Source organism: Mustela putorius, unplaced genomic scaffold (genome assembly GCF_011764305.1).
Source record: "Mustela putorius furo isolate JIRA1106 unplaced genomic scaffold, ASM1176430v1.1 tig00000508_pilon_pilon_pilon, whole genome shotgun sequence".
NCBI lineage: Eukaryota > Metazoa > Chordata > Mammalia > Carnivora > Mustelidae > Mustela > Mustela putorius.
Genome location: NW_025421402.1, coordinates 2,847,779 through 2,863,474, shown reverse-complemented (window position 1 = coordinate 2,863,474; position 15,696 = coordinate 2,847,779). Strand labels below are relative to the sequence as shown.

At 39.1% G+C, this 15,696-nt stretch overlaps 1 protein-coding gene across 8 annotated transcripts in view; it reads right to left on the bottom strand.

Annotated features, from left to right (window-relative positions):
• The window catches only part of PPP1R12B (protein phosphatase 1 regulatory subunit 12B), a 220,815-nt gene extending 205,608 nt beyond the window's left edge, over positions 1-15,207 (bottom strand). For 4 of the 8 annotated variants that reach the window (XM_004756302.3, XM_004756304.3, XM_045081016.1 and 1 more), the window contains exon 1: positions 14,746-15,203. In XM_004756302.3, coding sequence (XP_004756359.1) covers positions 14,746-15,036 — 291 coding nt within the window. In that variant the 5' untranslated portion in view covers positions 15,037-15,203. Of the gene's footprint in view, positions 1-14,745 lie in introns of all 8 variants that reach the window. The other 4 variants (XM_004756303.3, XM_045081017.1, XM_004756308.3 and 1 more) reach the window with 3 other exon arrangements.
• Positions 15,208-15,696: the final 489 nt, after the last annotated feature.

The following is a 15,696-nucleotide window of genomic DNA, read 5'->3' as shown; positions in this document are numbered from 1 at the left end:
CCCCAGCAACCCTCAGTTTGTTTTGCGAGATTAAGAGTCACTTATGGTTTGTCTCCCTCCCAATACCATCTTGTTTCATTTATTCTTCTCCTACCCACTTAAGCCCCCATGTTGCATCACCACTTCCTCCTATCAAGGAGATCATATGATAGTTGTCTCCTTTTAAAAATTTTTTTAAAGATTTTATTTTTAAGTAGTCTACACACCCAAGGTGGAGCTGGCACTCACAATCCCAAGACTAAGAGTCACATGCTCCACCAACTGAGCCATCCAGGCGCCCCATTTATTATTAATAGATTTTAATGCTAACAATTAACCAAAGTTTAATTTTTTAACAGATTTTATCATGATATGTTAGGGAAATACAATGCACTTTTATATAAAACTCCCACGCCTCCCAAGTGTGCTATACAAATAATGTCATTTTCTGCACACCATGACGTGAAAGAGGTAGGGAAGCCGTGCATCATTTCACAGAGTTGAGATGTAAATTCTGACAATGTAAAAAATCAAAGGAGCAATAGAATGCAAAAAAGGAAATCTTCCCCCTTCACCCCAAAATGGTATGAATCTAAAAGATCTAAGAGGCCTTTTAAAAGTAAACAGAAGGTCTAAGGGTGCCTGGCTTTCTCAGTTGGTGGAACATGTATTTCTCAGTTTTGGGGTGGTGAGTTCAGGACCCATGTGGGGCATAGAGCCTACTTTAAAAAAAAAAATAAATAAATAAAGTTAATATTAGTTCTAAAAGGAGAGGGTGGACCAGAACTGTCAGAAAAGCAGCCTGGGGTCCTCTGCCCCTCCTCCTCCTCCTCATGCGCGCACAGGCACACTCTGTCTTTCTCTGTTCCTCAAAAAAAAAAAAACAAAAAAACAAAAAACCTAAAAAAAAAAAAAAAGAAGAAAGTAAAAGCATTAAAACCTAGGCAGAAAACTTGAAGCTTCTAAGTCAGACAGACCTAGATTCAATGAGACCTAGGAAAGGGCAAATTACCTTCTCTGATTCTACTTCCTTGTTATTAAATGAAATAAAACCGCTTACTTGGTAGAGTTGTTGATGTAAAAATAGTTTTAAAAGCAAAATGCATAATGCAACTCTTGGTACACAGTGGGCACTCAGTAAATAGTACTTGCTATAATCAAGACACACTGATTTCTACCATGGTAAAACATTTGTAAAGATTAATAGCCTGGGGGGGGGGAAAACAAAGAAAAATGAAAAAAGTTCATTGTTATGGTGTTATTTGTACTAGTGAATTATTTTTTTCTTTTATATAATTTTTTAAAGATTTTATTTATTTATTTATTTATTTAAAATATTTTATTTATTTATTTATTTGACAGATAGAGATTATAAATAGGCAAAGAGGCAGTCAGAGAGAGGAGGAAGCAGGCTCGCTGCTGAGCAGAGAGCCGGATGCGGGACTCGATCCCAGGACTCTGAGATCATGACCTGAGCCGAAGGCAGCGGCTTAACCCACTGAGCCACCCAGGTGCCCCTATTTATTTATTTGACAGACAGAGATCACAAGTAGGCAGAGAGGCAGACAGAGGGAGAGGGAGAAGCAGGCTTCCTGCTGAGCAGAGAGCCCAATATGGGGCTCGATCCCAGGACCCTAGGATCATGACCTGAGCCGAAGGCAGAGGCTTTCACCCACTAAGCCACCCAGGCGCCTCTATATAATTTTGTTGTAATGTTATGATGTTACTTAACAATAAATACAGAGATGACTTAATTAAATGTGAAATCAGTACTTTAAAAGAACTCTGAGATTAATTCTCTTGAAATGTGAAAAATCATAACATGAAGATTCTATCATATTGAGGCTTACAAAAGAGAAATACACTACAGGGTATTATCGTTCTTCAAAAGTTCTTAAAAGAATTTAGAGAATATTTTACTTTTTCCCAAACTTATCTTTCATAGATAGAAAAGAATATCAAGCAGATACTGGATCATTTGTTTTATAAGTAAAACATTTCATTATATTTTATTTGTTTTATGCTTATGGCATTCTTTTAGCTTCTTTCTAGAACTCAGATTTCTCATTTGTCAAGTGACAGAGGTGGATCAGATGTTGTCCTCTAATGTTCTTTTTGCTATAAGGTCCTGGAATTTGATAATCCTGTAACAAAACAAATACATAATGACTAGTCCTACAACTACTTTCAAGTGGCCCTCTAATAGTGTTCTCCCCAGGGCTGAAGCCATTATTGACTCTTATCACTGAGCCCAAAGAGAGCTGGAGAGCTTAAAAATCCACAGTAGAGATAGCAAATGATTAATGATTTGGAAATTGATATTAAATTAAATTAAACGGATGGTCATGTTCATTAGATTAGAGAAGGCTAAGGACTGAACTACACAAGGCTGAAGACCAACACTTGATAATCTAAAAAACATAGAAAGGCAAACTATGGATAACAATCAATACCCTTTTCTCTTTTACTATGAACAGGATAATAGGAAATGGATTCAATGATAAATGGGAGCAATATGAACCAGATTATATCTTTAAAACTATGAGTTTCTCAGTAACTGCAGAATCCCTAAGGGCAGAGACTTTGCCATCGCTGTATCCCAGCATCTACTAAAAGATCTGGCATGTAGGAAGTATACAATAAATATCTGGCCAAAAACAATTAATAAAGGAGCTTTCTTTTATTTTTAAAGACTCCTGGTTTTTTAAAGATCCAACCACAGAAGCACATTACAAGATCAGGAATTCTCTCTTCTCTTGATATTTAAAAAAATGCAGATAAGAGCCTTCTTAATTTAGATACTGACTAGAAACAGAGAGATAAAAATCATTATATTTCAAAGTTATTCCCCTATGAAAACTTTTGAGTCTTGGTGATCCTGCTAAAGCACAGAAAGAACTGAATCAAGGCAAACAAGTCTCCACTCTCACCTGAAAATGGACGCCAATAAAAAATATGTTGCCTATTTAAAAAATCTACTAAGCACTTAAAAGAGTTTCAGCAGTAACATTTTCCTGATACTAGCCCAGTATGGCACTTGGTGAGACATGAATTGGGGGGCCTTTTCACTCGGGTCTGTGCTGCAGGAGCTTTCCAACAGTGATTCTCCACAGATGGGACATAGCTCGGTCATCCTTCAAATCATTTTCCATTACCTCTAGTGATTTATAATGAGGTGAGTCATTCTTTTGACCTCATTTTTCATGCTATTTACTGTGAAAGGGAAACAATCTAAACATGGGGAGGAAAATCAATGCAAGAGTCGTGATCATACAACACTGAAGCTGCATCCAAAAGACCCAAACACAATCTGCCTTGGCACTTCGCAGCCGTATCTCATAGCTAGGCCAACTGACTTAAAAAATAAGTAAATGAACAAAAACAGCTAACCAAAATAAGAAAGCTGGCAAAAAAGTTGCAGAGAAGCAGAAAGAAAGTAAACCTGTTTTTCATGAAATGCCCCATATAAACAAAACATAATTCATAAAACCATATACTCTACTGTGAAATTCACGTTCAATTAGAAGGGCAGATCTCTCCTCTGCCTCAAAGGGTACAACACAAAGTCGGCCAGCCCAACCTCCATAAGAATATTCCAAATGTCACCTCCATTTTCTAAGATGAGCACATCATTTGTCTACAGTCGACTGCCCAAAACTGTGGCACTTGGAATGAGCCTTCTCTTCCTATCGTCTCCCCTATAAGGCCAGATGCCTACTGAGAAGGTCTCTCCTTGTACAGCCAATTTACTTTTTTGTTGTTGTTGTTTTCTTTGGAGGCTTTCAAGTTTTTTTATTTTGGGTTTCTTTTTTTTTTAATTATTTATTTATCTTAGAGAGAGAGAGAGAGGGAAAGAGCCCGCATGTGTGCAGGGAAGTCCCAACCAGACTCTTGGCTGAGCGCAGAGCCCAACACATGGCTCTATCTCAGGGCCCTGAGATCACAGCCTGAGCCAAAATCAAGAGTTCGAGCTCAACTGACTGTACCACCCAGGTGCCCCTCATGTTTTCTTTTCTAATAAAGGTCAAGGGCTGGTAGTGATCTTAGGGGACAAGAAATCATATTACTGAACTGGACTTTGGACACTGTTTCAAAATAAGGGGAACTTCAGTTGAGAGTTAAAGGAACTGATATGAAGAGGTGATAGAGGGCTTACTCCATTGTCATCATCACTGACAAATATTACACATGAAGAGTACGGATCTAAATTTGCTAGTACCACATCCACCCTTCCAACAGTCAATATGCTATACCTATATTAACAATTTTATTCACAATGTTCACAATTATTTTAGTTGATCACTGGTATCCCAGTTAGAGGGTCAACACAAGAAAACATAATAATCATAAAAATGAACTAATCACGGGCTCCCTGCTCAGTGGGAGCCTGCTTCTCCCTCTCCTATTCTCCTTGCTTATGTTCCCTCTCTCGCTGTCTCTCTCTCTGTCAAGTAAACAAATAAAATCTTTTTAAAAATTAATTAATCACTAAAATTCAGGTCTAGTCAAGACTGTCTTGAAGTGTCAAAATTCTGTTAGACCATCAATGCCATTAAAGCACAGCAAGAGATCACTATATGCTATATGCCTCCCAAGAGAAACATATACCACCACCTATGATGAATTCTTGCTAAAAACTTCAAAACTGAATCAGATCAAATCTCTAGATCTGACTACCAGTTTACAGAAAATATAGGAGACAAATGAACATGTTAGCAGTACAAGCATGCAGTCAGTAAAATCCAGATTGTGGGAAACAACAGTACAAACAACCCTTATTTTTAAACAAATAAGATACAGAGAAAAAAAGTGAGGAGGAAAGTATAAATTAACAGAATCTTAAGATACATATGAACCCATGCAGACTTTACATGAATTCTAATTTAAATAAAACAATTGTAAAAAAAAAAACTCCATGAACTATCAGGGAAATTGAAACACTGCTGAATATTTTATAATTTAGGGAGTTAAGTGTTCAATATTTAGGTGTACTAATAAGATTGTAATTGTTTTTATTACACTTCCATCTTTTAGAAATACATATTGAAATATTTACAAATAAAAGTATGTTACACCTACGATTGGTTGTAAAATAATCCAGTAGATTGGGTGTGAGGAGAAAAGGACCTATACATGAAACAAAACTGGCCATGACTTGGTAAGTTTTGAGAATTCACTTATACTATTCTCTTTACTTTTGTACTTTGTATTTTTAAATATTCTACAATAAAAAGGTTTATAAAAAATTAAAGAAAGTGGGTCACTAGACCAAAAATTCCTAAGTAACAGCCAGGTTGTATACCATATATGTCATGGGTATTCCGAGCATGGCATTGTAAAATACTTTCCAAAAATTGCATCAAACTATGATTCAGAAGATTGTCACAATATGACAATGTTTAAGATGCAAAGTACAGGGGCACCTGGGTGGCTCAGTGAGTTAAAGCCTCTGCCTTCAGCTCAGATCATGATCTCAGGGTCCTGGGATGGAGCCCAGCATCGGGCTCTCTGCTCAGCAGGGAGCCTGCTTCCTCCTCTCCCTCTCTGCCTGCCTCTCTGCCTACTTGTGATCTCGGTCAAATAAATAAATTAATTAATTAAAAAAAAAGAAACCACATGCAGATCAATTTTCAATGTTAAGAAATAAGGATTCAGTTTTCTAATTAAATTGACCCATGAAATGAATATAAACTCATTGTTGCCTGATAAAACTTCAAGTCTCCCAAATTTACTCTAACTGGTTACAATCTAAAATCCAAGATTTAAGAAACAATTTTTCATTTTATTTTTTAAAAGATTTTATTTTATTATTATTTATTTATTTTAAAGATTTTATTTATTTATTTGACAGAGAGAGATCACAAGCAGATGGAGAAGCAGGCAGAGAGAGAGATAGAGGGAAGCAGGCTCCCCGCTGAGCAGAGAGCCCGATGCGGGACTCGATCCCAGGACCCCGAGATCATGACCTGAGCCGAAGGCAGCGGCTTAATCCACTGAGCCACCCAGGCGCCCCTATTATTATTTTTTTTTAATTTTTATTTATTTATTTATTTATTTGACAGACAGAGATCACAAGTAGGCAGAGAGGCAAGCAGAGAGAGAAGAGGAAGCAGGATCCCTGCTGAGCAGAGAGCCCGATGTGGGGCTGGATCCCAGGACCCTGGGATCATGACCTGAGCAGAAGGCAGAGGCTTTAACCCACTGAGCCACCCAGGCGCCCCTAAAAGATTTTATTTTTAAGTAATGTCTACACCCAATGCGGGGCTTGAACTTAACAACCCTGAGATCAAGAGTCACATGCTCTACCAGCCAGGCACTCCTAAGAAACGGTTTTTCAAATTACACTTCAAAAGTAGGGGAGAAATCCCCAATGCATTCAAAGCCTCCTGCCCCAAGTCAACAAATTGAGCAAGCTTTCCTTGCCCTATATAAAATTCTGGGTCAAGATCTTTCATCTGGATTTATTACTACTGTTAAAACACTAAACATTTATTAAAGATCCCAAATTTCCATTTTTCACCATCTTTAGGTATAAAGGTATAAATCCACAAGCACAGATGAAAATAATCACAAATATTGATGAATACAAGATTCTCCCTCCAATCCCCAAGAGCTATGATGCTAAAATAGAAAATCACTTCGTAGCCAATTTCCTATTATAAATAATAGGAACCAGCTATTCTGGAAAGCATTCCCAAAATTCTAGTTCATTTCTAAAATATATGAATTGCTAAGTAACAACAAGAAGCACAGAGTCAGGCATAAAGTAGACATTCAATAAATGAGTTTGAAAGAATAAATGGCAGAAGAAACTCTTTATTGGTCCTAACCTCCCTATCACTGTTCCCCTAAGGCTACCCTCCAGTGACAGTGCTAATGAGTGGGAAATGGGCCAAACCAGAACTGGGAAATAAAATAATCTCAACTAGCTAATTAGCCCTTCAGTAATAGGACTATAACCTTTTTGTTTCCAGAGTCAAGTTTAATATTCTATAATATTCTTAACTCATAAATAATGAAACCATTTTTATTATTTTGAATTAGCCAAAAGCCAGCTTTTTAGGAGTCTTCCCACATACTTTGGGTCCTTATTTACATTGAGAATCATACTGATGGCAGATCTATTTTTTTTCTTTCCAAAAATCAACAGAAAGATTAACTTATCCTTAATAAGAAAAAACTTCAAATAATCTCCACAAAAGCTCTCAAAAACATCTTTCAATCAAACTTTTCTTTCCAAGATTATAAATGGCCAAGTCCAACGGGTTTTGGTTTGGGTTTTTTTTTTTTTTTAGGTCTTCCCCTCAATTTCCCTTTACATTATCAATCATCCATTTCTTGAAACTCCTCCCTAGTTTCACTGTGCTTTCTTGGTTCTCTGTATTAGTTTCCCATTGCTACTGCAACAAATCACTACAAACTTAGTAGCTTAAAACAGCACATACTTACTATCTTACAGATCTGGAGATCTGAAGTCTGAACTCAGTCTCACTGGGCTAAAGTCAAATTTTTGGCAGGGCTCACTCCTTCTTGAGACTCTGAAGGGAGACCCCATTTCCTTGCCTCTTCCAGCCTCTAAAGGCTGCCTGCATTTCTTGGCTCACAGCCCCTTCCTCAGACCACTCCCTTGCTTCCTTCTATCAGCACATCTATCACGGACTCTGCTCTCCTGCCTGCCTCTCCTCCCATAAACACCCTTGTGATTACACTGGACTCCCTCTGGATAATCCAAAATAATCTTCCACTTCAAGATCCTAAACTTAATCATATCTTCAAAATTCTTTTACCATACAAGGTAACATATTTACAGGTTCTGGGGATTAGGATATGGACATCTTTGAGGGGGCCTTTGTCAGACCACCACATACTCCTATGGCCCTAATGGAAACTTCTGTATCCTCTGCCTACCACTTAATCGTGTGTTTTTTTGTTCTTTTCTTTTATATTCTCTCCTCCTCAATACTCATTTCTTCAACTCTCACCTTTATGGTAATCACCAACTCTCATTTAAATATGAGGAAACTGGAGCCTAGATAGGGAAGTGGTGATTAGCTTTGAATCATAGATGCCTACAGGGTATATCTACTTGGATGTCTTCAGAGCTCCTAGGTCCAAAATTAGACTGACTCCTATATCCACTGGAGTAACAAAATTCTTTCAGACTCACAGGCTAGAACCGTATTATACTTCCCTTTCTCATCTGCATTCTCTCAGCTGGTTCTTTCATCTGCATCTTTCTATTCACTCTGAAATCCAAATGCAGCCTCATATTCCTTAATGCTGCTTTGGTTGGGTTCCCTGCCCAAACCCACAAAAGTCTTCTGCTAAGAACTCCAACAAGCATTCTTGGCCTGGTGTTTGATGCTCAAAGTCTTCTAGGATGTCATCCTCACCCATTTCCAAAGCCCCCAAATGCATCCATTAGGACTCCTCCACTGAGTCCCCTCTGCCTGCACACCACACCTCTTCCTATCTCCCTGCCCACACTGTTCCATCATCATGGACCGTCTTCCTTCGTCCCTCCACTTGGGAAAGCATCTTTCCCTGTCATCATAGAAATTATCACTCTAAAAGTAACTGTTTCTGATTTATCTATCTCCAAACTAGACTGTGAGTCTTTAGGGAAGAAACTATATCTATCAACAAACATACACTTTAACACAGACTTAGAATCTGTTATTAGGCATTCAATAGTAGCAGTAAATTGAACAATCTAATAAAACCTTTAACAAGGAAGATAATATAGTAAAGCATATCCAAATACTATTCAAATGTCAAAAACTTTACTTTCAAATCACATTTAGTGATATAAGAAAACAATTACAAGGAAAGTTAAGTGAAAAAATCAGAAGACAGTATATAATACCAACTTTGTAAATATGCTCTTATACCCATACATATGAACCCAGTATAATGTTAAAAAATAAAAACCCTGAAAGGAATACACTAAAATGTTAGTAGTATATATCTCTGAGTAGCCTGATTTTAAATTACTTTCAACTTTTTTTTTATAATTTCATTTTCTAATTTTTTTAGAATGAGAAGTAATTTAGTCCAGGAAGAGGCAATATAAAGTTAAGAACATGGATTCTCCGGCCAGACTGCTGGGCTTAAATTCTCACTCTGCCATTTATTATCTGTGTGACCAGGGGCAGTGTCTCAGTTTCCCTATCTCTATAAACTCCAGACAAAAATAAAGGTACCTTATTCATGAGTTGTTTTGAGTATTCCACACAAGTTAATATATTAAAAGAACTTAGAAGAGTCCTTGGCTCAGAGTAAATACTGCAGTAGTACCCCATATCTACCACGGCTGCTGTTACTACTATTCTTACTACTGTCATTAAAAATGACTTATCACGATGTAACTATTAGAATAGCTCAAATAAAATAATAATACCAAGTACAGGTAAGGCTGCAAAGCAGCTAGAACTCATGCATTGCTAGGTGGAATGCAAAATGGAAGAGGCACTCTGGAAAACAGTTATGGAAGTTTCTTTTAAAGTCAAGCATTCCCTGGGACACTCGGGTGGCTCAGTCGGTTAAGCATCCCACTGAGGTTATGATCTCAGGATCATGGGATGGAGCCCCGCCCCAGGTTCTGCGCTCAGCACAGAATCTGCATGTCCTTCTCCCTCTACTCCTACCCCTCTCTCCCTCTCTCTCAAGTAAATAAACAAATAAAAATCTTTTTAAAAAGTGTTAAACATTCATTGCAACAGAACTCAATTATCCCACTGCTAGGAATTTGACCAAAGTGAAACGAAACATGCCCACACCAACAATGTGTACACAAATATTTCTAGCAGCTTTATTCATTATTACCAAAAATTGGAATTAATCCAAATGTCCTTCAACTGGTGAATGGATAAACAAACTGTAGTACTTCCATATGCTGGAATACCACTCAGCAATAAAGACCAGTGAGCTACTGACACATGCGACAAAATGGATGGATGTCAATGCATTACAGCAAATGAAAGCAGCCAGATTCAAAAGGTTTCATGCTGTACGATTCATCTATAGGGCACTGTGGTTATGGGAACAGAACATTGATGAATGGCTGCCAGGGGCTGGGGGGTGGAGGAGGAGGTAGCTACAAGGAGGACAAAGAAATCTTGGAGATAATGATAATATTCTATATGTTGATTTGCGATAGTGGCTACACAATTGCATGTACTTGTCACAACTCACAGAACCCTACATGCAAAAAGGTGAATTTTACTGTATATATAGTATACTTTTTTTTTTAAAGATTTCATTTATTTGACAGAGAGAAAAAGCAAGCACAAGCAAGGGGAGCTGCAGAGAGAGAGAGAGAGGCAGACTCCCTTCTAAGCAGGGAGCCTGACTCGGAGCTTGATCCCAGAACCTGGGGACCATGACCTAAGCAAAGGCAGACATTTAACCGACTGAGCCATCCAGCATCCTAATAAAGTGTACTTTAATTTAAAAATACTTAAAAATAAAAATAGGCAAACAATGACTTAATTTTAATTTACCAATAAGACTCACCCAACCTTCTACCTTTAGCAGAATTATGCTTAAACCAAACACACTGACAGCTTGCCTATTTAAAAATATTCACAGAGAAGATTCTATAAACCCAAATGATAGTATACTGCTACTCTAAAGGACTTTAATAATGGGCAACAAAAATCTGACTAGGGAACAAATAAAAGTAACTTGCTTGTATACTCAAAAACAAAACAAAACAAAAAAAAACACCCCACCATAAAAATAAGCCTATTTTTCAAATCTGGCTTTGAGGTCCATTATAGCATGGAAACTTGGGACTAATACTCATAAGGCAAGGAGCCAGGTGCCTGACATAGTCTGATGCATCATAACCGACTGAAAGAGGTAAACTACTAAATGACTCAGGATGACTGTTCTAGATCCACAATAATGAAGCCAACAGGATCTTCTTAATCCCATATTGACTTGGGTCCTGACACTGAACTGAATTCATCAATACACAGAGGTGAGGTAAAGCATCTCACAAGCAGAACTATAAGGGAAATAAGTAACGAACTTGCAATAAAAGAGAAAGGGTTAAGAATACAAGTTTTAGGGGCACCTGGCTAGCTCAGTAGATAGAGCAAGACTCTTGATCTTGGGGTTATGGGTTTGAGGCCCACACTGGGCAGAGAAATTACTTAAAAATAAACTACAAAGAATACAAAGTTTTGTTTCACCACCCCTGTTGGCACATATACATACTATTTTGTACTGAACTGAACACATTACCATCCTAGTCTTCTTCTGTCTTACTCTGAATATAAATTGCTCTGCCTTTCCTCCTTCCCTCATCTGTTTCTATCTTGTAGAGAGATAGATCATTTTAATCTCCCTGAAGCTACAGGGTCAGATGGAGGCAGCTGTAGAATAACAGAAAATACTAGGAGTTGAATTCCAGTCTGGGGTGTCCCCAAACTTGGACTCTGAGACCACTACAAAACTGACCTGAGTTTCTGAATCAAGTACAGAATCATGTACAGAATCATCCTCATCTCTGTGTGGACTGACATTAGAATCCATTACACCCAACACAGATAAGCGCCAATAAAATAAATTCAATAAAAATTCTATTTCTCTATCTCTAAAATATGTTTTGAAGAAATATGCAGGCACTCATTCTAACAAATCCCAGAAAATCTCCTTTCTGAAAACAAGCACTTGCCTCTTACAGCAGCCCAACAATTTGACAGATATAGTTTTAAGAGCCTGTATCTACACCTAGAGCACCCGAGATTGTAATACTAAGGACACCAAAATAGGTGATAACAATCAACCTTGCAAAATAAATAAATAAAAATAAAAGAAATTTTAAGAAGTACCACCTTACACAGAACTGTATTAACCCATATGTCATGACTGATAGTGTATATAAATAAATGAAATGGGAATTCCTCTGTGAGCAAACAAACACTTTCACAACTTAGATAATCTGAGTAATGCCTAATTTCCATTGTTAACTCTGGGATACTAAGGGCATATACAATTTACTCACCCAAGTTTAGTTAGTCTGCATCAGTTTCCAAGGCTTTCATCAGAGAAGGTCTAACCTTTGAGATATTTCTTACCTCAGTCTATTTCAAGTATTATTAATAGGCCCCCTGGAGCTTATCATTGACTCAAGCACCTCGTGGTCTAAGCAAAGGCTGCCAAGAAAGAAAGATCTCTACGTCAAAAGTAGCATCAAGGCACCACAACCTGAAGTGTAAATCATTTACTGTGACCTTGTTGGGGGAGGAGAAAAATCAACCACCACTATCACCTGGGGGTTTCTTCCAACATGCCGAGATGGTAATTCACAGTTGGTCAAGAGGCCATGGCCAAACAGAAGGGAGAAAGAAAGCAATTAACCTGATAATTCATACAGTGTTTATATAACCGATGGATATTTTAACTAAATAATTCAGATAATTGTACCACTCTCCATTTCACAGAAGGACAATCAGTCACAAAGTAAGTTGTTCCGCTACTGGCAGCTCCAGTCTCACATTTTGAATATAACCTTTTATGTATCTTAAGAGTTCTTCAGAGCATGGAGAAACATACTGTCACTCCACGGAAACTGACTTGTAAAAGAGTTCCTGAGCCAATAAAGGCCCCTTGTCTGGATTCAAACAAAGAGATAGTTTCTCAACAGAAGGTTTGTTTGGCTCCAAATCTTGAAGCAGCTTAATCTTCAGCTGAATTTGTCTAGTATTAAGTATACCTATTCAATTCAACTCACTGTCAGGCCCATAAACAGGGACAAATCCCTACATTGCCTATGCAGGTGTCGTTGTTTTTAAAAATCTCATAGCTGTCATCTCCTTCCTCTCCTGTTTCAAGAGATAACTGAAGGTGAACAGCATATAAAGTGAGAGAAGTTGTATTTCACAACTTGAGACGGTAGTTAAGACAGAAGGAAAGGCACCAAGAAAGTCAGTTTCAGAAGGGAACAGAAGAGTGGTTACCTTGTATGAGAAGAAGCTCTACCAGAGTGACCTCAAAGCACGTGCTTTTCTCACGGCATTACTAAAATGTATACGTAAGAACCAGATTCAGGTAGCAGAGTCACCTTAGAAGAAACAGGGCTCCTGAGTTGCACTAAGAAAACTGTGCTTTGATAGAATGGTGACTCAGTAAAGGAGCACATGGACCAGAAAGCTGTATTCTATTTCTCTATCATCTATGAACCCAAGAAACAGTTCCTTCCAGAATCCAGATCTCCATCTCCTTAACATTCCAAATATATTTGAAAAATAAATATTCACCTTCTCAAAGAGTCCAGAAACTTAATGCATATGGCCCTCTTAGCATCTAGCTTATTTATATTCAATTCAGCTACTTATTAGGTGAGATATAAAGCTCTGGAATTTAAGTCTGAAAAATCAATGCCTAAGGGCAACTTGTTCCTTTTCTAATCTTGCACAAGTAACAATTTTCCAAGCTTCAGATTCCTCATCTGTAAAATGGGAGTTACAACACTACTTGCCACACCTACTTCAAGAATCACTACTGAGATCCACATAGGGGAAGACATACATAAGAATTTTTAAACAGCAAACGACTAATGTTGCTTGCTACCTTAGGTGGGCCTACCTTAGGTGGGCCACAATTATAAACAGGGGGAAAAAAAAACAGATACAAACAGAATGAAAAGAAGAGAAGGTTCTTCCATCTGAAAGAGAAGGGTTGCAAACATGGTAAGAGATAATTTTAGGCTATTGGCTAATACATTCAGTAAGTGGTATGACACAAAATGGAATTATTATTTAGAAGTGGATTCTCATGCCAACACATTTACTTTGTACACACGGCAGGAAAAAAAAAAAAATAAGAAAGATTAGGAGTGGGTGACCAGCTCTCAGCTCACCAAAATAAGGAATGAAGTTCCATTAGGGGAGGGAAGCGGGAGTTAGTTATGACAGTCAGAATGTATTGAACATTACTGCATAAGTAAGAATACTGTTGCATAAGATGAGGGCAGTAAGAGTGTTATTACTAAGCACACCACTGTTAAGTTATAGCCACAACCTATATACTACAGGTATATATAGGGCATATGATTTTTATAAAAAGCTTTGAGAAAAAAGAAAAGAAAAAGACTTCCACAAGTATCAAACAAACATAAGTGATTCAGTAGGTATTCAGAAGTATTCAGTTTCTCCATAGGAAGCTCTTAATATTCCTAAAAAGAAACACATAACAAAGAGGTCAAAGGTGTTCTAGGAGCCTGTGGGAGACACTAGCTGTTTATGAATCATTACAAACCAGCAAAACAAGAGGTATGGTTTCAGAAGATCTGCTTCCTTTAACCTAATATAGGAGTTTACTCTCTGAATGATCTAAGATAACAGGGCCACACAAACAGAAAACTGAATTTTCTGAAAAGGCATCAGATGACATTGACGATGCCTATACGAGTGACATGGTGTACAGGCACACCTACTAGAGAGTGAAGATGACTAATCTATAGGGATAACACCAGCGACCAAATCATCAGTAACCATGACAACTCAAGTAGGTGGAGGGAAATACAAACACTGACCAGGCAGCGGGGTGACACTACTTCAGGTAGAGACCCTGGGGTCGGAAAAAGACTTGATTAGTGGAGCAAGCTGTACGGGAATGAAACCGACTAGCCCCAAAGGACCAGTGTCCGTGCAGGAGAGCTCGGTGGTGACACTAACACTCCCCATGGACGGCCCGCAGGGGTCACAGTCTCATCTGTAAGAGACTCGACGCCTATCCGACCGAAAAGGGAGTTACCTGGTGCAGGGCTGTCAAGCCGTCCACGTTGACCGTGTTGATGTCCGCACCTCTGGCCAAAAGCTTTTTCACCTCGTCGGTGTCCCCGCTAGAGCAAGCGGCCAGGAAAACAGCACCGTCCTCGAAGCGGACCCTGGGGCTCCCGCGACGAGTCTGCGGCTGCCGCCCCGCGCCTCGTCGCTCGGCGGGTTCCTGCTCTGTCAGCGAGCCCCGCCAGCGCCGAAGCTGCTCAGCCCGCCGCATTCGCGCGGACTCTGCCCGCTTCCCGCCCAGGTGCTCCAGCTCCGCCATTGCTCCGACCTCCGCAGCTGCTGCTGAAACTCACCACCCCTGGATTGCTATTGCTGCCCCAGTTGCCGCTGCAGCTTCCCTCAGAGCGATTCAGCCCGGAGCAGAAGGCGGAGACCCCAGCACCGCCATCTTTACTCCTCCCGCCAGTAGCACCGCCCGCACGGTTCCCTCGGCTTCAACACGCAGGCGCTGCCCGCGCCTCTGGTCATCACGGGACTTGTAGTGAGAGACGGGCCCTAACGGCAGATCATGGCCTTGAGGGAACTACAAATCCCTGGATGCCTCAGGGAAGAGGCGAGGACCCGCTGCTCCCTACTTGGCCGCGGGAGCCAGAGGGGTCACCTTTGCCCTAAAGCTGGAACCGTGTCCCAGACCGGCGTCAGCCTCTTTGAGCCTTTCGGGAATTGTAGTTTATTCCTGTTGTGATTAATCTTGGCTCCCTAATTATCACATCAGTTCTTTGAAGTGGAAAAGAAGCAGTAATTATCCCTATTTTCTGTTGGGGAAAACTAGACATAAAGTACTCGAAAAACTCAAATCTATTCCATGGTTCTAAATCTAAATTTTATTTACATTATAGCGTGTAATACATTACCGTATATTAATCACAGTAAATGTAAAGGTGCATGGGGAGGAGGAGCATGGATACATATATTGTCA